General features: G+C 50.0%; 1 protein-coding gene and 1 long non-coding RNA gene across 2 annotated transcripts in view; both read left to right on the plus strand.

Moving 5' to 3' along the window:
• LOC138853570 (uncharacterized) overlaps window positions 1–3,737 on the plus strand; it is a 108,858-nt gene extending 105,121 nt beyond the window's left edge. The window contains exon 3 of the long non-coding RNA XR_011392739.1: window positions 3,579–3,737. This is a non-coding gene — a long non-coding RNA (uncharacterized lncRNA). The remainder of the gene's footprint in view (window positions 1–3,578) is intronic.
• A 980-nt stretch (window positions 3,738–4,717) lies between these two features.
• Window positions 4,718–16,502, plus strand: LOC128705875 (hypodermin-B-like). The gene is made up of 3 exons (XM_070091051.1): window positions 4,718–4,748; window positions 7,202–7,339; window positions 14,926–16,502. Exons 1-3 carry the CDS (start codon window positions 4,718–4,720, stop codon window positions 15,723–15,725), a joined length of 969 nt encoding a protein of 322 aa, XP_069947152.1. The 3' UTR covers window positions 15,726–16,502.
• The last annotated feature ends 9,355 nt before the right edge of the window (window positions 16,503–25,857 follow it).

Genomic DNA, 25,857 nt, shown 5'->3' on the forward strand with positions numbered 1-25,857 from the left:
GTGTCTACCCTCATGTCTGCTGCTACACTTTACGTGAGTCACCACACTGTGTCTACCCTCATGTCTGCTGCTACACTTTACGTGAGTCACCACACTGTGTCTACCCTCATGTCTGCTGCTACACTTTACGTGAGTCACCACGCTGTGTCTACCCTCATGTCTGCTGCAACACTGTACGTGAGTCACCACACTGTGTCTACCCTCATGTCTGCTGCTACACTGTACGTGAGTCACCACACTGTGTCTACCCTCATGTCTGCTGCTACACTTTACGTGAGTCACCAAACTGTGTCTACCCTCATGTCTGCTGCTACACTTTACGTGAGTCACCACGCTGTGTCTACCCTCATGTCTGCTGCAACACTGTAGGTGAGTCACCACACTGTGTCTACCCTCATGTCTGCTGCTACACTTTACGTGAGTCACCACACTGTGTCTACCCTCATGTCTGCTGCTACACTGTACGTGAGTCACCACACTGTGTCTACCCTCATGTCTGCTGCTACACTGTACGTGAGTCACCACGCTGTGTCCACCCTCATGTCTGCTGCAACACTTTACGTGAGTCACCACGCTGTGTCCACCCTCATGTCTGCTGCTACACTTTACGTGAGTCACCACACTGTGTCTACCCTCATGTCTGCTGCTACACTGTACGTGAGTCACCACGCTGTGTCTACCCTCATGTCTGCTGCTACACTGTACGTGAGTCACCACGCTGTGTCCACCCTCATGTCTGCTGCAACACTGTACGTGAGTCACCACGCTGTGTCCACCCTCATGTCTGCTGCTACACTGTACGTGAGTCACCACGCTGTGTCCACCCTCATGTCTACTGCTACTATCAAGGGTTGTCTCCACACCTCATGGGTGGAGACATGTGTTCCTTGTCTCTCAGGAAGGTCTGCAACATGTGTCTCCCTGACTGTACACTGTTTCCTGACGTTTTTAACCTCTTCCGTATTTCATAAATTTGCTGTGCTTATATTACAATAACCACTTGTCAGACCACTTCTGCAGGTTGCCCCGAGCAATTTGCACTCTTTCATGTTCTACTGCTTGTGTTATCCTCACTAGTTTCACATCGTCTGTCAACAGGAACACTTCTGAGTCAGTTTCCCCGGTCTCTGTTGTTGTATCCTTGGCTTGCTAACACAGCCTTCTGGTACCACCTCTTCATCTTGGACCATCACGTTTCTTATTTTCCTTGTTCACCTTATTTCTCTGAATCTATTTCCTTGTTGTTAGAATCGACCATGATTAATATCGTTGAGACATATGCAGCACTTGGGTATCTGTAATGAGGATACGTCTCGCCACACAGTGGCTTCATTAGTCCATACTAAGGAGAATGGTGAAGACCAGGAGTGATAACACCTACAGCTGCTGTATCTCACCTGTCTACAGTATATAAGCCATTTCTACGTACATATGCTGTATTTTGTTTTCATAAATTATGCACTGATTACATAGACTCGCTTTATGGTCGAGAGCTTCTCTTACAGTGTCAACCATTGTTTAGTAATATGGTTCATATATCTGCTGTAGTCTCTGACTTTTTTGCTTATGGATTATAGACCACTGCCATTATCACTTGGTTTCCAACAGAATTGACAGTCAGTCAAGCTTGTCATGTAATTCGTCTCTATTTACAACTCTAATGTCTATAACCATCCACTGGTTTATTTTCAGTGGTGCTACTCCTTCCAGTCCCTTGTTGCCCTTTTCTGTGCTCATTATGTGATATCCTGCAGGGGAATAATGCCTCTCCAGGTATCTGTTATCATTTCAGTTAGTTTTGTCTCTCTGGCCTAGTTTCAGTTCATCATTCTTTTAACAATTCAATTGAGTTTTGTACCATATTCTGAGTTACCACCTTTCTTTGATTATGCAGATATTTGTTTTGTTTAGTTTTCTGTTTGTTTTTCATCTCTGTGTGTGTGTGTGTACTCACCTAATTGTGGTTGCAGGGGTCGATTCATGTTTGTATGTGTGTGTGTGTCAGTATATTCACCGATTTCTTTGCAGTAGTCGATACTTAACTCCTGGCCCGGCCTGTTAGGCAACCCTGATCGATATCACTGACTTCTGGGCTAACCTCATCATAACTATTCTTGAAGCTGTGTACTGAGTTGTCTCTACCACTGCCTCATCTAAATCATACCACTATTCAACCCTCCTGAAACTACAGAAATGCTTCTTAACATCCCAATGGCTCATCTGTGTCGTTAGGTTCCACTTATGTCCCCTTGACTCTCGTCTTCTCAATTCAAGCAATCTGTTCTTATCAACCCTCTCAGTTCCTTTTAAGCTTTTGTATGTAGTAATCATGTCTCCCTATGTCCTTCCCTCTTCTCACAGTGCATCCCTCTCAGTTCTGGTACTAGTCCGGTTGCGAACCTGTGGAACTTTTCCAGTTTCTTCACGTGAATGACCAGGTGTGGGCTCCATGCTAAGGCAGCATACTCAATGACTGGCCAATGTATGCCGTGTGTAAGGTTCTGAGGGATTTTGTGCTTAAGTTCCTGACTGCTGTTCTGGAACTTAAACACAGTGACTCACGAAATAGTAATAACACGATTGCAAACAAACCATATCACGGGCGGGATTTGAACCCGCGGTCAGAGAGTCTCAAAACTCCAGACGACGGTCTGGAGTTTTGAGACTCTCTGACAGCGGGTTCAAATCCCGCCCGTGGTATGGTTTTTTTTTAAACACAGTCTTCCATATGCAGCTGCGGTTACATAGTTAATGTGTAATTCTGGCGATATGTTACGTGTCATGTTCACCCCTAATGCTTGGCCTTGCATTTGATTGGGTGAACTCAACAAACCACTTGTTTGACTTCTTCAGTCTATTGAGGACTCTCCAGACATTATCACTGTCCTTTCTTTTTCTCATTAGTTTTGCACTGCCAACAGTGACACAGGACTCAGTCCCCTCTGGTAGGTCATCCACCTGTATTAGGAACAGTAGTGGTCCTAACACTGATACTTGTGGAACCCCATTTGTGGTACCCATCTAGGTACTCATGACCCATTGTGGCATTCTGGTGTAGTGCTGTATCAACTGTACTCACCTATTTATGGTTACAGGGGTTGATTCACAGCTCCTGGCTGTGCCTCATCGCTGGTGGTTACCAGGTCTATTCGCTCCCTGATCCAAGAGCTTTGTCATACCTCTTCTTTAAGCTATGTGTGTGTGTGTGTGTTGTGTGAGAATATGCACTCACCTATAAGTGGTTGCAAGGTTCGATTCACAGCTGCTGGGCCCTCCTCTTTGTAGATTGTTCTTAGGTCTACTTTCTCGGCTCCAAGAGCTTTATCGTACCTCATCTTAAACCTGTGTATAAACCCTGCCTCCACTACTTCGCTCTCTAGATTGTTCCACTTTCTCACAACTCTAAGGCTGAAGAAATACTTCCTAACATCCCTATGACTCATCTGAGTTTTCATCTTCCAAAAAGAGAAATAAATTTACGTCGAAATTTCGCCATAAGTTCCTCTAATGAGCAGGAAGTTGTTTACATTATTTGTACAACAATATTTACACATGTTAAATATATATACTTCCTGCAGATCGTCGTCTACCAGAGCCAGTGACCATTGAGAGGGTAGTAGGAGGCTGCCAGAGGACGGGCAAGTGTGTCAGGTCTGGTGGTCAGTGTGTGCCGGTGGACAGTCCTTGTTCCACCTGGAAGGTCAACAACATGTGTAAAGGATCTTGTTCCTGCTGCCTCGGTGGTAAGTCTTTCTTACCTTAACTTATTCTGGGACATCCCTTGATTTATTTATCTTAAATGTTATATATATATATATATATATATATATATATATATAAGATTTAAGAGATACATTGTTGATATAAAGGTGGCATATACGGTACATGTTGTTACGTGTGTATCACCGATTATAAGGCGAAAATCTCATATATATATATATATATATATATATATATATATATATATATATATATATATATATATATATATATATATATATATATGAGGTGAATCATAGAATTGATGAGGAGAAAAGGGTGAGTGGTGCACTTACGAGTCTGTGGAGACAAAGAACTTTCTCTTTGAAAGCAAAGAGGGGAATGTATGAGAGTATAGTTGTATCAACGCTCTTATATGGGTGTGAAGCATGGGTGATGAATGTTGCAACGAGGAGATGGCTGGAGGCAGTGGAGATGTCGTATCTGAGGGCAATGTGTGGTGTGAATATAATGCAGAGAATTCGTAGTTTGGAAGTTAGGAGGAGGTGCGGGATTACCAAAACTGTTGTCCAGAGGGCTGAGGAAGGGTTGTTGAGGTGGTTTGGACATGTAGACAGAATGGAATAAAACAGAATGACTTCGAGTGTGTATAAATCTGTAGTGGAAGGAAGGCGGGGTAGGGGTCGGCATAGGAAGGGTTGGAGGGAGGGGGGTAAAGGAGGTTTTGTGTACGAGGGGCTTGGACTTCTATGAAGCATGTGTGAGCGTATTTACTAGGAGTGAATGAACACAAATGGTTTTTAATACTAGACGTGCTGTTGGAGTGTGAGCAAAGTAACATTTATGAAGGCTCACAGACAAGAAGCAGTGAGTGTCCAAAAATGGGGTTAAATCCGATTGGGGATCCGTAACAGGTGGCATTCCACAGGGATCAGTCTTAGGTGTGTTGTTGTTTATAATATATATCAATGTTCTTGATAAGGGAATTACTAGCGTAATGAGCAAATTTGCCGATGACACAAAGATAGGTAGGATAATTAATTCAAACGTAGATATCAGGGAACTTCAGGAGGATTTAGACAAACTCAATACCTGGTCAGAAAAGTGGCAGATGCAGTTCAATGTAGATAAATGCAAGGTTCTGAAGCTTGGGAGTGCCCATAACCCTAGTACTTATAAGTTAAATAATGTAGAACTTAGCCATACAGATTGCGAAAAGGACTTGGGGGTTATGGTAAGCAGCAACCTTAAACCAAGACAGCAATGCCTAAGCGTACGTAATAAGGCAAACAGATTACTAGGATTTATATCAAGAAGTGTAAGCAACAGAAGTTCAGCGAAAAAAATAATACCTTGGCTGCACGCCAAGGTATTGTCCAGTGTGGTGAGACTGGTATAGCACTGCGTACATTGTTCCAAGGTTCGTAGGTTCGAGTCTCCTTCAGCCAGATATCAGTGTTTGTGTATATTTCGCCTGCTCTTGCGAATTCCTTGCATATATATATATATATATATATATATATATATATATATATATATATATATATATATATATATATATATATATATATATATATATATGCTGTAACTTGCCAGCGTCAGGAGGGTATAAAGTGTTGTAATAATGATAGTCTTGTTCAGAACACAGGTCGTGTGCTGCTACAGTAACTTGCAAGGTTCAGGATGGTATTAAGTGTTGTAATAATGATAGTCTTGTTCAGAACACAGGTCGTGTGCTGCTACAGTAACTTGCCAGCTTCAGGATGGTATAAAGTGTTGTAATAATGATAGTCTTGTTCAGAACACAGGTCGTGTGCTGCTACAGTAACTTACCAGCTTCAGGATGGTATAAAGTGTTGTAATAATGATAGTCTTGTTCAGAACACAGGTCGTGTGCTGCTACAGTAACTTGCCAGCTTCAGGATGGTATAAAGTGTTGTAATAATGATAGTCTTGTTCAGAACACAGGTCGTGTGCTGCTACAGTAACTTGCAAGCTTCAGGATGGTATAAAGTGTTGTAATAATGATAGTCTTGTTCAGAACACAGGTCGTGTGCTGCTACTGTAACTTGCCAGCTTCAGGATGGTATAAAGTGTTGTAATAATGATAGTCTTGTTCAGAACACAGGTTGTGTGCTGCTACAGTAACTTGCAAGCTTCAGGATGGTATAAAGTGTTGTAATAATGATAGTCTTGTTCAGAACACAGGTCGTGTGCTGCTACTGTAACTTGCCAGCTTCAGGATGGTATAAAGTGTTGTAATAATGATAGTCTTGTTCAGAACACAGGTCGTGTGCTGCTACAGTAACTTGCCAGCTTCAGGATGGTATAAAGTGTTGTAATAATGATAGTCTTGTTCAGAACACAGGTCGTGTGCTGCTACAGTAACTTGCCAGCTTCAGGATGGTATAAAGTGTTGTAATAATGATAGTCTTGTTCAGAACACAGGTCGTGTGCTGCTACAGTAACTTACCAGCTTCAGGATGGTATAAAGTGTTGTAATAATGATAGTCTTGTTCAGAACACAGGTCGTGTGCTGCTACAGTAACTTGCCAGCTTCAGGATGGTATAAAGTGTTGTAATAATGATAGTCTTGTTCAGAACACAGGTCGTGTGCTGCTACAGTAACTTGCAAGCTTCAGGATGGTATAAAGTGTTGTAATAATGATAGTCTTGTTCAGAACACAGGTCGTGTGCTGCTACTGTAACTTGCCAGCTTCAGGATGGTATAAAGTGTTGTAATAATGATAGTCTTGTTCAGAACACAGGTTGTGTGCTGCTACAGTAACTTGCAAGCTTCAGGATGGTATAAAGTGTTGTAATAATGATAGTCTTGTTCAGAACACAGGTCGTGTGCTGCTACTGTAACTTGCCAGCTTCAGGATGGTATAAAGTGTTGTAATAATGATAGTCTTGTTCAGAACACAGGTCGTGTGCTGCTACAGTAACTTGCCAGCTTCAGGATGGTATAAAGTGTTGTAATAATGATAGTCTTGTTCAGAACACAGGTCGTGTGCTGCTACAGTAACTTGCCAGCTTCAGGATGGTATAAAGTGTTGTAATAATGATAGTCTTGTTCAGAACACAGGTCGTGTGCTGCTACAGTAACTTACCAGCTTCAGGATGGTATAAAGTGTTGTAATAATGATAGTCTTGTTCAGAACACAGGTCGTGTGCTGCTACAGTAACTTGCCAGCTTCAGGATGGTATAAAGTGTTGTAATAATGATAGTCTTGTTCAGAACACAGGTCGTGTGCTGCTACAGTAACTTGCAAGCTTCAGGATGGTATAAAGTGTTGTAATAATGATAGTCTTGTTCAGAACACAGGTCGTGTGCTGCTACTGTAACTTGCCAGCTTCAGGATGGTATAAAGTGTTGTAATAATGATAGTCTTGTTCAGAACACAGGTTGTGTGCTGCTACAGTAACTTGCAAGCTTCAGGATGGTATAAAGTGTTGTAATAATGATAGTCTTGTTCAGAACACAGGTCGTGTGCTGCTACAGTAACTTGCCAGCTTCAGGGAGGCTTCTGTTACAAAGGCAAGAAGAAGCTGTGTCTCCACGGCACTATCTTACCTGATGCTTGTGGGAAGAGAGAGTGTACCTGCTGTCTACCTCGTGAGTAGTAAATAGTTCTCCTTCTGTGTACCTAGTGAGTAGTATCTAGTGTTCCTGCTGTGTACCTATTAAGTAGTACCTCGCGTTCCTGCTTTGTACCTAGTGAATAGTACCTAATGCACCTGCTGTTTACCTAGTGAGTAGTACATGGTACTCCTGCTGTGTACCTAGTGAGTAATACCTAGTGCACCTGCTGTGTACTTAGAGGGTAGTACCTAGTGTCCATGCTCTGTACCTAGTGAGTAGTACCTAGTGCTCCTGCTATCTACCTAGTGAGTAGTAAATAGTGCTCCTTCTGTGTACCTAGTGAGTAGTAAATAGTGTTCCTGCTGTGTACCTAGTGAGTAGTCCCTAGAGAGTCTGGTGTGTGCCTAGTGAGAAGTACCTAGTGCTCCTGTTTTGTACCAGTGAGTAGTACCTAGTGCACCTCCTGCGTAACTAGTGAGAAGTACCTAGTGTTGCTGCTGTTTACCTAGTGAGTTGTATCTAGTACTCTTGCTGTGTACCTAGTGAGTAGTGCCTAGTGATTTTGTGTACCTAGTGAGTAGTGCCTAGTGCTCCTGCTGTCTACCTAGTGAGTAGTACCTAGTCCTGTCTACCTAGTTAGTAGCACCTAGTGCACCTGCTGTGCACCTAGTGAGTGGTACCTAGTGCACCTGCTCTCTGTCTAGTGAGTAGTACCTAGTGCACCTGTTGTGTACCTAGTGAGTAGTACCTAGTGTTCATGCTATTTACCTAGTGGGTAGTGCTTAGTGCTCCTGCTGTGTACCTAGTGAGTAGTACCTAGTGCACCTGCTGTGTACCTAGTGAGTAGTGCCTAGTGCACCTGCTGTGTACCTAGTAAGTAGTACCTAGTGCACCTGCTGTGTACCTAGTAAGTAGTACCTAGTGCACCTGGTGTGTACCTAGTGAGTAGTGCCTAGTGCACCTGCTGTGTACCTAGTAAGTAGTACCTAGTGCACCTGCTGTGTACCTAGTAAGTAGTACCTAGTGCACCTGCTGTGTACCTAGTAAGTAGTACCTAGTGCACCTGCTGTGTTCCTAGTGAGTAGTACTTAGTGCACCTGCTGTCTACCTAGTGAGCAGTACCTGGTGCTCCTGCTGTGTACCTAGTAAGTAGTACCTATTGCAACTGCTGTATTTCTAGTGAGTAGTACCTAGTGCACCTGCTGTCTACCTAGTGGGCAGTACCTGGTGCTCCTGCTGTGTACCTAGTGAGTAGTACCTAGTGTTCATGCTGTGTACCTAGTTAGTAGTACCTAGTGTTCCTCCTGTGTACCTAGTGTTCCTGCTCTGTACTTAGTGAACAGTACCTAGTGCTCCTGCTGTGTTCCTAGTGAGCAGTACCTAGTGTTCCTGCTGTGTATCTAGTGAGTAGTATCTAGTGTTCTTTCTGTGTACCTAGTGTACTTCGTGAATAGTACCTAGTGCACCTGCTGTGTTCCTAGTGAGTAGTACCTAGTGCTCCTGCTTTGTTCCTAGTGAGTAGCACCTTGTGCTCCTGCTGAGTACCTAGTGAGTAGTACCTAGTGCTCCTGCTTTGTACCTGTTGAGTAGTACCTAGTGTTCCTGCTGTGTACCTATTGAGTAGTACCTAGTGCTCATGCTGAGTACCTAGTGAGTAGTACCTAGTATTCCTGCTGTGTACCTAGTGAGTGGTACCTAATGTTCCTGCTGTGTACCTGCTGAGTAGTACCTAGTGCTCCTGCTGTGTACGTAGTAAGTATTACCTAATGTTCCTGATGTGTACCTAGTGAGTAGTACCTAGTGCACCTACTGTCTACCTTGTGAATAATGCCTAGTGTTCCTGCTGTGTGCCTAGTGAGTAGTACCTAGTGTTCCTGCTGTGTATCTAGTGAGTAGTACCTAGTGTTCCGGCTGTGTGTCTAGTGAGTAGTACCTAGTGTTCCTGCTGTGCACCTAGTGAGTAGTACCTAGTGCTCCTGCTGTGTATCTAGTGAGTAGTACCTTGTGTTTCTGCTGTGTACCTAGTGCTCCTGATGTCTACCTAGTGAGTAGTACCTAGTGCTCCTCCTGTGTACCTAATGCTCCTGATGTCTACCTAGTGAGTAGTACCTAGTGCTCCTGCTGAGTACCTAGTGAGTAGTACCTAGTGTTCCTGCTGTGTACCTAGTGACTAGTACCTAGTGTTCCTGTTGTGTACCTAGTGAGTACTACCTAGTGTTCTTGCTGTCTCCCTAGTGAGTAGTACCTAGTGCTCCTGCTATCTACCTAGTGACTAGTACCTAGTACTCCTGTTTTCTGCCTAGTGAGTGGTACCTAGGGCTCCTGCTGTCTACCTATTGAGTAGTACCTAGTGTTCCTGCTGTTTACGTAGTGAGTAGTACCTAGTGTTCTTGCTGTGTACCTAGTGAGTAGTACCTAGCATTCCTGCTATGTAACTAGTGAGTAGTACCTAGTGCTCTTGCTGTGGAACTAGTGCTCCTGATGTCTGCCTAGTGAGTAGTACCTAGTGTTCCTGCCGTACACCTAGTGAGTGGTACCTAGTGCTTTTGTTGCGTAACTAGTGAGTAGTACCTAGTGTTTTTATCCTGTTGTCTACCTAGTGAGTAGAAACTAGTTCTCCTGTTGTCTACCTAGTGAGTAGTGCCTAGTTCTCCTGTTGTCTACCTAGTGAGTAGTACCTAGGACTCCCGTTGTCTACTTGTCTGCATTTCTGCTGTCTATTTGTCAGTGTTTCTGCTGTGTATTTGAGTATATCTGCTGTGTTTTCTATTATTTCTGCTGTGTATTTGAGTATTTCTGCTGTGTATTTGAGTATATCTGCTGAACATCAAAATGGTATACAATACCGACAGGTTGTTAGGTAAGACACATATGCAACAGTTAGACAACTTTATTCCGAAACGTTTCGCCTACACAGTAGGCTTCTTCAGTCGAATACAGAAAGTAGGCAGGAACAGTAGAGATGTGAAGACGATGTAATCAGTCCATCACCCTTGAAGTCGTAGAATTTGAGGTTGTCAGTCCCTCGGCCTGGAGAAGTTCAGTTGCTCTACACCGCAAGAAGCCTCTCTTCGACCCCGTCGGGGTGTAGAATTTATATTCTACAAACGTGATATCCTTTTCACAATGCTGTCGAATCGTGTGAAAATCAAGCCTGTGAATGGTGCAATAAATGACTCCTCGAAGTTAGCTCTAGCTACCGTCGTAAGGACCTGCCTGCAGGTCAAATTTACGGCAATCCACTCTCTGAAAGACTCCTTCATTATCGTCTGCACAGACGACACGGAAGCACTAAAACTAATGGACGACTCTTCAATCAGGACCCTACAAACACAACAATTCACTCTATCCCCGTCTCCATTCTTGAAGTCGAAACGTTCGGTCTTTGTGAAAAGACTTGACAATATAGTCACCTCTCTCTCTACTGAAGCACTGAAGACAGTGGTAAGGTTTCTCTAGGCAGTGGCAAGGTTTCTCCAGGCAGTGGCAAGGTTTCTCCAGGTAGTGGCAAGGTTTCTCCAGGCAGTGGCAAGGTTTCTCCAGGCAGTGGCAAGGTTTCTCCAGGCAGTGGCAAGGTTTCTCCAGGCAGTGGCAAGGTTTCTCCAGGCAGTGGCTCCCTCAGTCCAATACCGAGAAGAATGGTTGAAGATCTTAATGTAGTTTATCAACTTGTAGGTTCTCTGAACCATATATCTGCACGAGTCTTAGCACTGTTAACTAACTCTCCAATATGATTCATAGTTATTATTCAGCCAAATCAAGAGGAAAACAATAGTCAAGGACCAGGTAATCTGGCTGAGAAAGAATGAACAGGAAGTACGTGAAAAGCTCAGCACATGATTAAGGGAGGAATTCACAGTGTAGACAGGGAGGCTTTCAGTAAACCGAGGGTGCACCTGCAAGTGCTAGACACACTGCACACAACCGAGGAGGTGGTGAAGAAACTGCTAGGTGAGCTAGATTCCTCAGGGTTGTGATCCCAGATAACATCACTCCATGGGTCATGAGGGATAGAGCAGGTGCACTGTGTGAACCACTAACAAAAATCTACAACATATCTATCGAAACAAGGCGACTGTGTGAAGTGTGGAAGAGAGCACACGTAGTCCCAATATTTAAGAAAGGAGACGGAGATGCTGCACTAAACTACAGATCAGTGTTGCTGACATGTATTGGATTTAACGTTATTGAGATGAGCATCAGGAGAAGAGTAGAGGATCTCCTAGAAAAGCACATGATAGCCAGTTGAAGACTGGATAAACGTCGCCAGGATTGACAAATTGCGATTTAAACTAAGAGATGAGGATGGTAGGGTCAGAATTTGAGGTAAACGTTAGGGATGTGGTGGAACGGAAGATTCGCAGCATAAATGTGTAGTCGGCAACTCTGTAACAACTGCGTGATGTTATGTCATCCTTCCAGCACCTTGTTGAACCCATGCTACGACATATTCAGACTGTTCTGGGGCAAAGTGGAGCCTTAACCAGTACCAGAAGTGTGTGTGTGTGTGTGTGTGTGTGTGTGTGTGTGTGTGTGTGTGTGTGTGTGTGTGTGTGTGTGTGTGTGTGTGTGTGTGTGTGTGTGTGAGTGTGTACTCACCTAATTGTGGTTGCAGGGGTCGAGACTCAGCTCCTGGCCCCGCCTCTTCACTGATCGCTACTAGGTCCTCTCCCTGTGTGTGTGTACTCACCTATTTGTACTCACCTCTTTTTTGTGGTTGCAGGGGTCGAGTCATAGCTCCTGGCCCCGCCTCTTCACTGATTGCTACTAGGTCCTCTCTCTCCCTGCTCCATGAGCTTTATCATACCTCGTCTTAAAACTATGTATGGTTGCCGCCTCCACTCCGTCACTTTCTAGGCTATTCCACTCCCTGACTACTCTATGACTGAAGAAATACTTCCTAACATCCCTTTGATTCATCTGAGTCTTCAACTTCCAATTGTGACCTCTTGTTCCTGTGTCCCATCTCTGGAACATCCCGTCTTTGTCCACCTTGTCTATTCCGCGCAGTATTTTATGTCTTTATCATGTCTCCCCTGACCCTCCTGTCCTCCAGTGTCGTCAGGCCGATTTCCCTCAACCTTTCTTCGTAGGACAATCGTAGCTCTGGGACTAGTCTTGTTGCAAACGTTTGCACTTTCTCTAATTTCTTGACGTGCTTGACCAGGTGTGGATTCCAAACTGGTGCTGCATACTCCAGTATGGGCGTGACGTAAATGGTATACAGAGTCTTGAACGACTCCTTACTGAGGTATCGGAACGCTATCCGTAGGTTTGCCAGGCGCCCGTATGCTGCAGCAGTTATCTGATTGATGTGCGCCTCAGGAGATATGCTCGGTGTTATACTCACCCCCAGATCTTTTTCCTTGAGTGAGGTTTGCAGTCTTTGTCCATCTAGACTATATTGTGTCCGTGGTCTTCTTTGCCCTTCTTCTCATTAACTTCACATCATCTGCAAACAAGGACACTTCTGAGTCTATCCCTTCCGTTATGTCGTTCACATATACCAAGAACAGCACAGGTCCTAGAATTGACCCCTGTGGAACCCCGTTTGTCACAGGCGCCCACTCTGACACCTCGTCGCGTACCATGACTCGTTGTTGCCTCCCTGTCAGGTATTCTCTGATCCATTGCAGTGCCTTTCCTGTTATGTGTGCCTGATCCTCTAGCTTTTGCAGTAACCTCTTGTGAGGAATTGTGTCGAAGGCCTTCTTGCAGTCCAAAACAATGCAGTCGATCCACCCCTCTCACTCTTGTCTTACTTCTGTCACCTTGTCATAAAACTCCAGTAGGTTTGTGACACAGGATTTTCCTTCCCTGAAACCATGCTGGTTGTCGATTATACACTTGTTTCTTTCCAGGTGCTCCACCACTCTCCTCCTGATGATCTTCTCCATGACTTTGCATACTATACACGTTAGTGATACAGGTCTGTAGTTTAATGCCTCATGTCTGTCTCCCTTTTTAAAAATTGGGACTACATTTGCCATCTTCCATACCTCAGGGAGTTGCCCAGTTTCAAATGATGTGTTGAAGATCTTTGTTAATGGCACACGCAATATCTCTGCTCCCTCTTTAAGGACCCACGGAGAGATGTTGTCTGGTCCCACCGCCTTTGAGGTGTCAAGTTCGCATAGCAGCTTCTTCACCTCCTCCTTGGTTACATGTACCTCATCCAGCACTTGCTGGTGTACCCCCCTGTTCTGATTTCCTGGAGTCCTACTGGTTTCCACTGTAAATATCTCTTTAAATCTCGTGTTGAGCTCCTGACATACCTCTCGGTCGTTTCTTGTGAACTCCCCATCACCCTTCCTCAGTCTGATTACCTGGTCCTTGACTGTTGTTTTCCTCCTGATGTGGCTATACAACAGCTTCAGGTCAGACTTAACTTTCGATGCTATGTCATTGTCGCTGAGCCTCCCTTCTTATCTGTGTATATTCGTTTCTGGCTCTTCAGCTAACCTCTTTATTTTCCTGAGTTCTCTGTCTTCTGTACCTTTTCCATTCTCTAGTACACCTAGTTTTCGCCTCCCTACACCTTTGGGTGAACCAAGGACTCGTTCTGTTCTTCCCATTATTTCTGTTTCCCTTGGGAACAAACCTCTCCTCTGCCTCCTTGCATTTTGTTGCTACATAGTCCATCATTTCTTGTACTGGTTTTCCTGTCAGTTCCCTCTCCCACTGAATGTCTTGAAGGAAGTTCCTCATGCCTGAGTAGTTCCCCCTTTTGTAGTTTGGTTTTTCCCAACCTATTCCTGCTACTCTCTCCACTTGGAGCTCAACTATGTAGTCGAAGCACAGAACCACATGATCACTAGCTCCCAGGGGCCTTTCATACATGATATCCTCGATGTCCGAACTACTCAAGGTGAATACAAGGTCCAGTCTTGCTGGTTCATCCTCTCCTCTCTCTCTCTGGTAGTGTCTCTAACATGTTGATGCATGAGGTTTTCCAGTACCACATCCATCATCTTGGCTCTCCATGTTTCGGGACCCCCATGGGGCTCCAGGTTTTCCCAGTCAATCTCCTTGTGTGTGTGTGTGTGTGTGTGTGTGTGTGTGTGTGTGTGTGTGTGTGTGTGTGTGTGTGTGTGTGCATTTCATTGTGGTTGTCTATTATTAAATTATTGTAAACTTATCTAAAATATATTTAGTTGGATTATACTAAATTAAACTAGGTTTATTATGATTAGGTCAGGTAAGTTTTCTAAGGGTCTTTTGGTACAAAATTATTAATTTTTACATTAACATAAATGAAAAAAATTTATCTTTAAATGTATAAAAGAAAATTTTAGAAAGGACTTATTTAAATGAGTTCTTGCTATTTTACCAATTTTACCTATTCGGCACGATATATATATATATATATATATATATATATATATATATATATATATATATATATATATATATATATATTTCTTGTATTTTCTTATCATTTAGATAAATGTAATAATATTTATAATGCTTCTGTAAAAACAAGTAAATGAATCTGCTATATATAATAATAATAACAATAATGATAAATCAGATTATTGCCTTAACAGCTGTTTGTGTTAATGTTAAGTTAAGAAGGAAGATGAAAGTAGTGTTTCTCATAACGTTGTTGATGTTGGTAGGTCGGTGTTCGTGTGGGGTGAACAACGGGGAACGCATCGTGGGTGGAACAGAGTTAACACTACACAAGTACCCATGGTTGGTGGGTCTCAAGTTACCTAAGAAGAAAGATGGTTACTACTGCGGTGGTACCATTATAACTGCTCGATACATCATCACTGCAGCACACTGCCTCTATGATCAGGACACTGGTAGAGTGATTAAGTCTAAGTTCCTTAAGGTTGGTGTTGGAGATCACAACCAGTGGACGACACAAGACGATGTACAGGGTGTTACTGCCTTGGTAGACGTACAGAACATCATTGTACACGAGAAATATTCCTTCTTCGAGACTTACCATGACATAGGGCTGGTCCAATTGGCCCAAGAGCTGGATCTAGTCTCCCATGTTGAGCTGAGGGCGGCATGTTTGCCCACAGACCCCAGCAACATGTTTGAGGGCACTACAGGCATGGTATACGGCTGGGGCATCATCCACACTACTGATCTACATCAGCCAGGCGTAGTTCGGGAAGTTAGTGTTTCCATACTTGATCAAGATTGTCAAGGTAAACGAGTAGGTTACGTCAAGATAACACCTAGGATGCTGTGTGCTGGTGAGGAGGATGGCGGGAAGGATACGTGTCTAGGAGATTCAGGAGGACCTCTCACTGTAATGAAGGATTTCCGCCACATACTGGTAGGAATCACATCATTCGGCGTTGGCTGTGGGATCCCTGGATCTCCCGGTGTTTACACTCGCGTCTCCGCCTACCTGGAGTGGATCACCGCCAATGTTGAAGGTGATTCTTTTTGCAACTAAACGTATTTAAATTCGACCGAAAAGGATTATTTTTCTTTTGCAAATTTTGGTTTTCGAACTTTCCATCAATGTTTGTATTTACTGCGAACGTTGTATCCATTTTGTAGATGGAAACGTGAAGGCTACCTGCTAGACTCCTGCTAGACTCCTGCTACTTGCTAGACTCCAGCTACCTGCTAGACTCCTGCTACTTGCTAGACTCCAGTTACCTGCTAAACCCCAGCCTCCTGCTAGACTCCAGTCACCTGCTAGACCCCAGCTACCTGCTAGACTCCAGCTACCTGCTAGACTCCAGTCACCTGCTACACTCCAGCTACCTGCTAGTCTCCAACCAGCTGCTAGACTCCAGTTACCTGCTAAACCCCAGCCTCCTGCTAGACTCCAGTCACCTGCTGGACCCCAGCCTCCTGTTAGACTCCAGCTACCTGTTAGACTCCAGCTACCTGCTAGACTACAGCCAGCTGCGAGATTCCAGCTACATTCTAGACTACACCTACCTGCTAGACTTCAGCTACCTGCTAAACTCCAGCTACCTGCTAGACTCCAGCTACCTGCTAGATTCCAGCTACCTGCTAGACTCCAGCTACCTTCTAGACTCCAGCTACCTGCTAGACTTCAGCCAGCTGCTAGACTCCAGCTACCTGCTAGACTCATTTACCTGCTAGACTCCAGTCACCTGCTAGACTCCAGGTACCTGCTAGACTCCAGCTACCTGCTAGACTCCACCTAGCTACTAGACTCCAGCTACCTGCTAGACTCCAGCTTCCTGCTAGACTCCAGCTAACTGCTAGACTCCAGCCACCTGCTGGACTCCAGCTACCTGCTAGACTCCAGCTACCGGCTAGACTCCAGCTACCTGCTAGACTTCAGCTACCTGCTAGACTCCAGCCAGCTCCTAGACTCCAGCTACCTGCTAGACTCCAGCCAGCTGCTAGACTCCAGCTACCTGCTAAACCCCATCCTCCTGCTAGACTCCAGTCACCTGCTAGACCCCAGCTACCTGCTAGACTCCAGCTACCTGCTAGACTCCAGTCACCTGCTAGGCTGCAGCTACCTGCTAGACTCGAGCCAGCTGCTAGACTCCAGTTACCTGCTAAACCCCAGCCTCCTGCTAGACTCCAGTCACCTGCTGGACCCCAGCCTCCCGTTAGACTCCAGTTACCTGCTAGACTCCAGCTACCTGCTAGACTCCAGCTACCTGTTAGACTCCAGCTACCTGCTAGACTCCAGCCAGCTGGTAGATTCCAGCTACATGCTAGACTCCACCTACCTGCTAGACTCCAGCTACCTGCTAGACTCCAGCTACCCGCTAGACTCCAGCTACCTGCTAGATTCCAGCTACCTGCTAGACTCAGCTACCTTCTAGACTCCAGCTACCTGCTAGACTTCAGCCAGCTGCTAGACTCCAGCTACCTGCTAGTCTCCAGCCAGCTGCTAGACTCCAGCTACCTGCTAGACTCCAGCTACCTGCCGGAGTCTAACTACCTGCTAGGCTCCTGCCAGCTGCTAGACTCCAGCTACCTGGTAGAATCCAGCTACCTGCTAGACTCCAGCTACCTGCTAGACTTCAGCCAGCTGCTAGACTCAAGCTACCTGCTAGACTTCAGCTACCTGCTAGATTCCAGCTACCTGCTAGACTCCAGCTACCTCCTAGACTCCAGCTACCTGCTAGACTCCAGCTGTCTGCTAGACTCCAGCTACCTGCTAGACTCCAGCCAGCTGCTAGACTCCAGCTACCTGCTAGACTCCAGCTACCTGCTAGACTCCAGCTACCTGCTAGACTCCAGCTACCTGCTAAACTCTAGCTACCTGCTAGACTCCAGCCAACTGCTAGACTCCAGCTACCTGCTAGACTCCAGCTACCTGCTAGTCTCCAGCCAGATGCTAGACTCCAGCTACCTGCTAGACTCCAGCTACCTGCTAGTCTCCAGCCAGCTGCTAGACTCCAGCTACCTGCTAGACTCCAGCTACCTGCTAGACTCCAGCTACCTGCTAGACTCCAGCTACCTGCTAGACTCCAGCTACCTGCTAAACTCTAGCTACCTGCTAGACTCCAGCTAACTGCTAGACTCCAGCTACCTGCTAGACTCCAGCTACCTGCTAGACTCCAGCTACCTGCTAGACTCCAGCTACCTGCTAGACTCCAGCTACCTGCTAGACTCCTGCCAGCTGCTAGGCTCCTGCCAGTTGCTAGACTCCAGCCGGACTCTACACAGGGTGGATAGGGGATAATGTGGCAACTGTTATAAGTGTATGGAATAGGAGGAATGTTACTGACAACAGTGAAGAGTTTTTAAGATGATAGTGAGGCTCAGGTTAGAGTATGTAGGATACAGAGAGATTATTTCCCAGTAAAAGTAGGACTTAGACAAGTATGTGTGATGAGACCATGGTTGTTGAATTTATTTATAGAGTAGTAAGACAAGTGAATGTTCCGGTGTTGGCAAGAGGTAAAGAATCTAACGCAAAGTGGGAGATGTCACAGCTGCTCTTTGCTGATGACACTGTGCTGTTGGGAGATTCTGAAGAGAAGTTGCAAAGGTTGGTGGATGAATTTGGTATTGTATGTAAAAGAAGAAAATTAAAAAATAATGCAGGAAAGAGTAAGGTGATGAGGATAACACAATAATTAGGTGACGAAACATTGGATATCAGATTGGAGGGAGAGAGTATGGAGGAGGTGAATGTATTCAGATATTTAGGAGTGGACGTGTGAGTGGATGGGTTTATGAAAGATGAGCTGAATCATAGAATTGATGAGGGGAAAAGGTGAGTGGTGCATTGAGGAGTCTGTGGAGACAAAGAACTTTGTCCGTTTAAGCAATGAGAGGAATGTATGAGAGCATAGTTATATCAACACTCTTATATGGGTGTGAAGCATGGGTTGTGAATGTTGCAGCGAGGAGAAGGCTGGAGGCAGTGGAGATGTTATGTCTGAGAGCAATGTGTGGTGTGAATATAATGCAGAGAATTCGTAGTTTGGAAATTATTAGGAAGTGCAGGGTTACCAAAACTATTATCCAGAGAACTGTGGAGGGGTTGTTGAGGTGGTTCGGACATGTAGAGAGGTTAGAATGATATAAAATGACTTCGAGAGTGTATAAATATATAGTGGAGGGAAGGCGGGGAAGAGGTTGGCCTAGGTAAGGTTGGAGTGAGGGAGTAAAGGAGGTTTTGTGTGAGGGGCTTTGACTTCCAGCAAGCATGTGTGAGCGTGTTAGGTGCAAATGGAGACAAATGGTTTTTAATACTTGACGTGCTGTTGGAGAGTGAGCAAAGTAACATCTATGAAGGGGTTCAGGGAAACCGGCAGGCCGGACTTGAGTCCTGGAGATGGGAAGTACAGTGCCTGCACTCTGAAGGAGGGGTGTTAATGTTGCAGTTTAAAAACTGTAGTGTAAAGCACCCTTCTGGCAAGACAGTGATGGAGTGAATAATGGTGGACCACCCTGCCTTGGTGGACCACCCTGCCTTGGTGGACCACCCTACCTTGGTGGGCCACCCTGCCTTGGTGGACCACCCTGCCTTGGTGGACCACCCTACCTTGGTGGATCGCCCTGCCTTGGTGGGCCACCCTCCCTTGGTGGACAGCCCTGCCTTGGTGGACCACCCTGCCTTGGTGGACCACCCTGCGTTGGTGGTCCACCCTGCCTTGGTGGGCCACTCTGCCTTGGTGGACCACCCTGCCTTGGTGGACCACCCTGCCTTGATGGACCACCCTGCCTTGGTTGACCACCCTACCTTGGTGGGCCACCCTACCTTGGTGGGCCACCCTGCCTTGGTGGACCACCCTACAATGGTGAGCCACCCTACCTTGGTGGGCCAACCTGCCTTGGTGGACCACCCCACCTTGGTGGGCCACCCTACCTTGGTGGGCCACTCTGCCTTGGTGGGCCACCCTGCCTTGGTGGACCACCCTACCTTGGTGGGCCACACTACCTTGGTGGGACACTTTGCCTTGGTGGACCACCCTACCTTGGTGGGCCACCCTACCTTGGTGGGTCACCCTACTTTGGTGGACCACCCTGCCTTGGTGGGCCACCCTACCTTGGTGGGCCACCCTGCCTTGGTGGGTCACCCTACCTTGGTGGGCCACCCTGTCTTGGTGGACCACCCTTCCTTGGTGGGCCACCCTACCTTGGTGGGCCACCCTGCCTTGGTGGACCACCCTGCCTTGGTGGACCACCCTGCCTTGGTGGACCACCCTGTCTTGGTAGACCACCCTGCCTTGGTGGACCACCCTGCCTTGGTGGACCACCCTACCTTGGTGGGCCAGCCTGCCTTGGTGGACAACCCTGCCTTGGTGGGCCACCCTACCTTGGTGGATCGCCCTGCCTTGGTGGGCCACCCTCCCTTGGTGGACAGCCCTGCCTTGGTGGACCACCCTGCCTTGGTGGACCAACCTGCGTTGGTGGTCCACCCTGCCTTGGTGGGCCAATCTGCCTTGGTGGACCACCCTGCCTTGGTGGACCACCCTGCCTTGATGGACCACCCTGCCTTGGTTGACCACCCTACCTTGGTGGGCCACCCTTCCTTGGTGGGCCACCCTGCCTTGGTGGACCACCCTACAATGGTGAGCCACCCTACCTTGGTGGGCCAACCTGCCTTGGTGGACCACCCCACATTAGTGGGCCACCCTACCTTGGTGGGCGACTCTGCCTTGGTGGGCCACCCTGCCTTGGTGGACCACCCTACCTTGGTGGGCCACACTACCTTGGTGGGCCACTTTGCCTTGGTGGACCACCCTACCTTGGTGGGCCACCCTACCTTGGTGGGTCACCCTACTTTGGTGGACCACCCTGCCTTGGTGGGCCACCCTACCTTGGTGGGCCACCCTGCCTTGGTGGGTCACCCTACCTTGGTGGGCCACCCTGTCTTGGTGGACCACCCTTCCTTGGTGGGCCACCCTACCTTGGTGGGCCACCCTGCCTTGGTGGACCACCCTGCCTTGGTGGACCACCCTGCCTTGGTGGACCACCCTGTCTTGGTAGACCACCCTGCCTTGGTGGACCACCCTGCCTTGGTGGACCACCCTACCTTGGTGGGCCAGCCTGCCTTGGTGGACCACCCTGCCTTTGTGGGCCACCCTACCTTGGTGGATCGCCCTGCCTTGGTGGGCCACCCTCCCTTGGTGGACAGCCCTGCCTTGGTGGACCACCCTGCCTTGGTGGACCACCCTGCGTTGGTGGTCCACCCTGCCTTGGTGGGCCACTCTGCCTTGGTGGACCACCCTGCCTTGGTGGACCACCCTGCCTTGATGGACCACCCTGCCTTGGTTGACCACCCTACCTTGGTGGGCCACCCTACCTTGGTGGGCCACCCTGCCTTGGTGGACCACCCTACAATGGTGAGCCACCCTACCTTGGTGGGCCAACCTGCCTTGGTGGACCACCCCACATTAGTGGGCCACCCTACCTTGGTGGGCCACTCTGCCTTGGTGGGCCACCCTGCCTTGGTGGACCACCCTACCTTGGTGGGCATCACTACCTTGGTGGGCCACTCTGCCTTGGTGGACCACCCTACCTTGGTGGGCCACCCTACCTTGGTGGGTCACCCTACTTTTGTGGACCACCCTGCCTTGGTGGGCCACCCTACCTTGGTGGGCCACCCTGCCTTGGTGGGCCAATCTGCCTTGGTGGACCACCCTGCCTTGGTGGACCACCCTGCCTTGATGGACCACCCTGCCTTGGTGGGCCAATCTGCCTTGGTGGACCACCCTGCCTTGGTGGACCACCCTGCCTTGATGGACCACCCTGCCTTGGTTGACCACCCTACCTTGGTGGGCCACCCTTCCTTGGTGGGCCACCCTGCCTTGGTGGACCACCCTACAATGGTGAGCCACCCTACCTTGGTGGGCCAACCTGCCTTGGTGGACCACCCCACATTAGTGGGCCACCCTACCTTGGTGGGCCACTCTGCCTTGGTGGGCCACCCTGCCTTGGTGGACCACCCTACCTTGGTGGGCCACACTACCTTGGTGGGCCACTTTGCCTTGGTGGACCACCCTACCTTGGTGGGCCACCCTACCTTGGTGGGTCACCCTACTTTGGTGGACCACCCTGCCTTGGTGGGCCACCCTACCTTGGTGGGCCACCCTGCCTTGGTGGGTCACCCTACCTTGGTGGGCCACCCTGTCTTGGTGGACCACCCTTCCTTGGTGGGCCACCCTACCTTGGTGGGCCACCCTGCCTTGGTGGACCACCCTGCCTTGGTGGACCACCCTGCCTTGGTGGACCACCCTGTCTTGGTAGACCACCCTGCCTTGGTGGACCACCCTGCCTTGGTGGACCACCCTACCTTGGTGGGCCAGCCTGCCTTGGTGGACCACCCTGCCTTGGTGGGCCACCCTACCTTGGTGGATCGCCCTGCCTTGGTGGGCCACCCTCCCTTGGTGGACAGCCCTGCCTTGGTGGACCACCCTGCCTTGGTGGACCACCCTGCGTTGGTGGTCCACCCTGCCTTGGTGGGCCACTCTGCCTTGGTGGACCACCCTGCCTTGGTGGACCACCCTGCCTTGATGGACCACCCTGCCTTGGTTGACCACCCTACCTTGGTGGGCCACCCTACCTTGGTGGGCCACCCTGCCTTGGTGGACCACCCTACAATGGTGAGCCACCCTACCTTGGTGGGCCAACCTGCCTTGGTGGACCACCCCACATTAGTGGGCCACCCTACCTTGGTGGGCCACTCTGCCTTGGTGGGCCACCCTGCCTTGGTGGACCACCCTACCTTGGTGGGCCACACTACCTTGGTGGGCCACTCTGCCTTGGTGGACCACCCTACCTTGGTGGGCCACCCTACCTTGGTGGGTCACCCTACTTTTGTGGACCACCCTGCCTTGGTGGGCCACCCTACCTTGGTGGGCCACCCTGCCTTGGTGGGTCACCCTACCTTGGTGGGCCACCCTGTCTTGGTGGACTACCCTTCCTTGGTGGGCCACCCTACCTTGGTGGGCCACCCTGCCTTGGTGGACCACCCTGCCTTGGTGGACCACCCTGCCTTGGTGGACCACCCTGTCTTGGTAGACCACCCTGCCTTGGTGGACCACCCTGCCTTGGTGGACCACCCTGCCTTGGTGGACCACCCTTCCTTGGTGGGCCACCCTACCTTGGTGGGCCACCCTGCCTTGGTGGACCACCCTGCCTTGGTGGACCACCCTGCCTTGGTGGACCACCCTGTCTTGGTAGACCACCCTGCCTTGGTGGACCACCCTGCCTTGGTGGACCACCCTACCTTGGTGGGCCAGCCTGCCTTGGTGGACCACCCTGCCTTGGTGGGCCACCCTACCTTGGTGGATCGCCCTGCCTTGGTGGGCCACCCTCCCTTGGTGGACAGCCCTGCCTTGGTGGACCACCCTGCCTTGGTGGACCACCCTGCGTTGGTGGTCCACCCTGCCTTAGTGGGCCACTCTGCCTTGGTGGACCACCCTGCCTTGGTGGACCACCCTGCCTTGATGGACCACCCTGCCTTGGTTGACCACCCTACCTTGGTGGGCCACCCTACCTTGGTGGGCCACCCTGCCTTGGTGGACCACCCTACAATGGTGAGCCACCCTACCTTGGTGGGCCAACCTGCCTTGGTGGACCACCCCACATTAGTGGGCCACCCTACCTTGGTGGGCCACTCTGCCTTGGTGGGCCACCCTGCCTTGGTGGACCACCCTACCTTGGTGGGCCACACTACCTTGGTGGGCCACTCTGCCTTGGTGGACCACCCTACCTTGGTGGGCCACCCTACCTTGGTGGGTCACCCTACTTTTGTGGACCACCCTGCCTTGGTGGGCCACCCTACCTTGGTGGGCCACCCTGCCTTGTTGGGTCACCCTACCTTGGTGGGCCACCCTGTCTTGGTGGACCACCCTTCCTTGGTGGGCCACCCTACCTTGGTGGGCCACCCTACCTTGGTGGACCACCCTGCCTTGGTGGACCACCCTGCCTTGGTGGACCACCCTGTCTTGGTAGACCACCCTGCCTTGGTGGACCACCCTGCCTTGGTGGACCACCCTGCCTTGGTGGACCACCCTACCTTGGTGGGCCAGCCTGCCTTGGTGGACCACCCTGACTTGGTGGGCCACCCTACCTTGGTGGATCGCCCTGCCTTGGTGGGCCACCCTCCCTTGGTGGACACCCCTGCCTTGGTGGACGACACTGCCTTGGTGGACCACCCTGCGTTGGTGGTCCACCCTGCCTTGGTGGGCCACTCTGCCTTGGTGGACCACCCTGCCTTGGTGGACCACCCTGCCTTGATGGACCACCCTGCCTTGGTTGACCACCCTACTTTGGTGGGCCACCCTACCTTGGTGGGCCACCCTGCCTTGGTGGACCACCCTACAATGGTGGGCCACCCTACCTTGGTGGGCCACCCTACCTTGGTGGGCCAACCTGCCTTGGTGGACCACCCAACCTTGGTGGGCCACCCTACCTTGGTGGGCCACTCTGCCTTGGTGGGCCACCCTGCCTTGGTGGACCACCCTACCTTGGTGGGCCACCCTACCTTGGTGGGTCACCCTACCTTGGTGGACCACCCTGCCTTGGTGGACCACCCTGCCTTGGTGGGCCACCCAACCTTGGTGGGCCACCCTGCCTTGGTGGGTCCCCCTACCTTGGTGTGCCACCCTGTATTGGTGGACCACCCTTCCTTGGTGGGCCACCCAACCTTGGTGGGCCACCCTGCCTTGGGGGGTCACCCTACCTTGGTGTGCCACCCTGTCTTGGTGGACCACCCTTCCTTGGTGGGCCACCCTACCTTGGATGGCCACCCTGCCTTGGTGGACAACCCTGCCTTGGTGGACCACCCTGTCTTAGTAGACCACCCTGCCTTGGTGGACCACCCTGCCTTGGCGGACCACCCTGCCTTGGTGGACCACCCTGCCTTGGTGGACCACCCTGCCTTGGTAGACCACCCTGCCTTGGCGGACCACCCTGCCTTGGCGGACCACCCTGCCTTGGTGGACCACCATGCCTTGGTGGCCCACTATGCCTTGGTGGACCACCCTGCCTTGGTGGACCACCCTGCCTTGGCGGACCACCCTGCCTTGGCGGACCACCATGCCTTGGTGGACCACAATGCCTTGGTGGACCACCCTGCCTTGGTGGACCACCCTGCCTTGCTGGACCACCCTGCCTTGCTAGACCACCCTGCCTTGGCGGACCACCCTGCCTTGGTGGACCACCCTGCCTTGGTGGACCACCCTGCCTTGGTGGACCACCCTGCCTTGGTGGACCACCCTGCCTTGCTGGACCACCCTGCCTTGGTGGACCACCCTGAATTGCTGGACCACCCTGCCTTGGTGGACCACCCTGCCTTGGTGGGCCACCCTGCCTTGGTGGACCACCCTGCCTTGGTGGACCACCCTGCCTTGGTGGACCACCCTGCCTTGGTGGACCACCCTGCCTTGGTAGACCACCCTGCCTTGGTGGACCACCCTGCCTTGGTAGACCACCCTGCCTTGGTGGACCACCCTGCCTTGGTAGACCACCCTGCCTTGGTGGACCACCCTGCCTTGTTGGACCACCCTGCATTGGTAGACCACCCTGCCTTGGTAGACCACCCTGCCTTGGTGGACCACCCTGCCTTGGTGGACCACCCTGCCTTGGTGGACCACCCTGCCATGTGGACCACCCTGCCTTGGTGGAGCACCCTGCCTTGGTAGACCACCCTGCCTTGGTGGACCACCCTGCCTTGGTGGACCACCCTGCCTATGTGGACCACCCTGCCTTGGTGGACCACCCTGCCTTGTAGACCACACTGCCTTGGTGGACCACTCTGCCTTGGTGGACCACTCTGCCTTGGTGGACCACCCTGCCTTGGTGGACCACCCTGCCTTGGTGGACCACTCTGCCTTGGTGGACCACCCTGCTTTGGTGGACCACCCTGCCTTGGTAGACCACCCTGCCTTGGTGGACCACTCTGCCTTGGTGGACCACTCTGCCTTGGTGAACCACCCTGCCTTGGTGGACCACCCTGCCTTGGTGGACCACTCTGCCTTGGTGGACCACCCTGCCTTGGTGGACCATCCTGCCTTGGTGGACCACCCTGCCTTGGTGGACCACCCTGCCTTGGTGGACCATCCTGCCTTGGTGGACCACCCTGCCTTGGTGGACTACCCTGCCTTGGTGGACCACTCTGCCTT

The sequence above is a fragment of the Cherax quadricarinatus genome, chromosome 33, assembly GCF_038502225.1.
Source record: "Cherax quadricarinatus isolate ZL_2023a chromosome 33, ASM3850222v1, whole genome shotgun sequence".
NCBI classification, from domain to species: domain Eukaryota; kingdom Metazoa; phylum Arthropoda; class Malacostraca; order Decapoda; family Parastacidae; genus Cherax; species Cherax quadricarinatus.

Excerpts from the sequence above, each read along its gene's own strand:
- LOC128705875 (XM_070091051.1), top strand. The coding sequence starts at position 4,718 with ATGAGCAAATTTGCCGATGACACAAAGATAG. Across the intron at positions 4,749-7,201 it reads TGCCGATGACACAAAGATAG|AACACAGGTCGTGTGCTGCT; the intron begins GTAGGATAATTA and ends AGTCTTGTTCAG. Across the intron at positions 7,340-14,925 it reads GTGTACCTGCTGTCTACCTC|GTCGGTGTTCGTGTGGGGTG; the intron begins GTGAGTAGTAAA and ends TGATGTTGGTAG.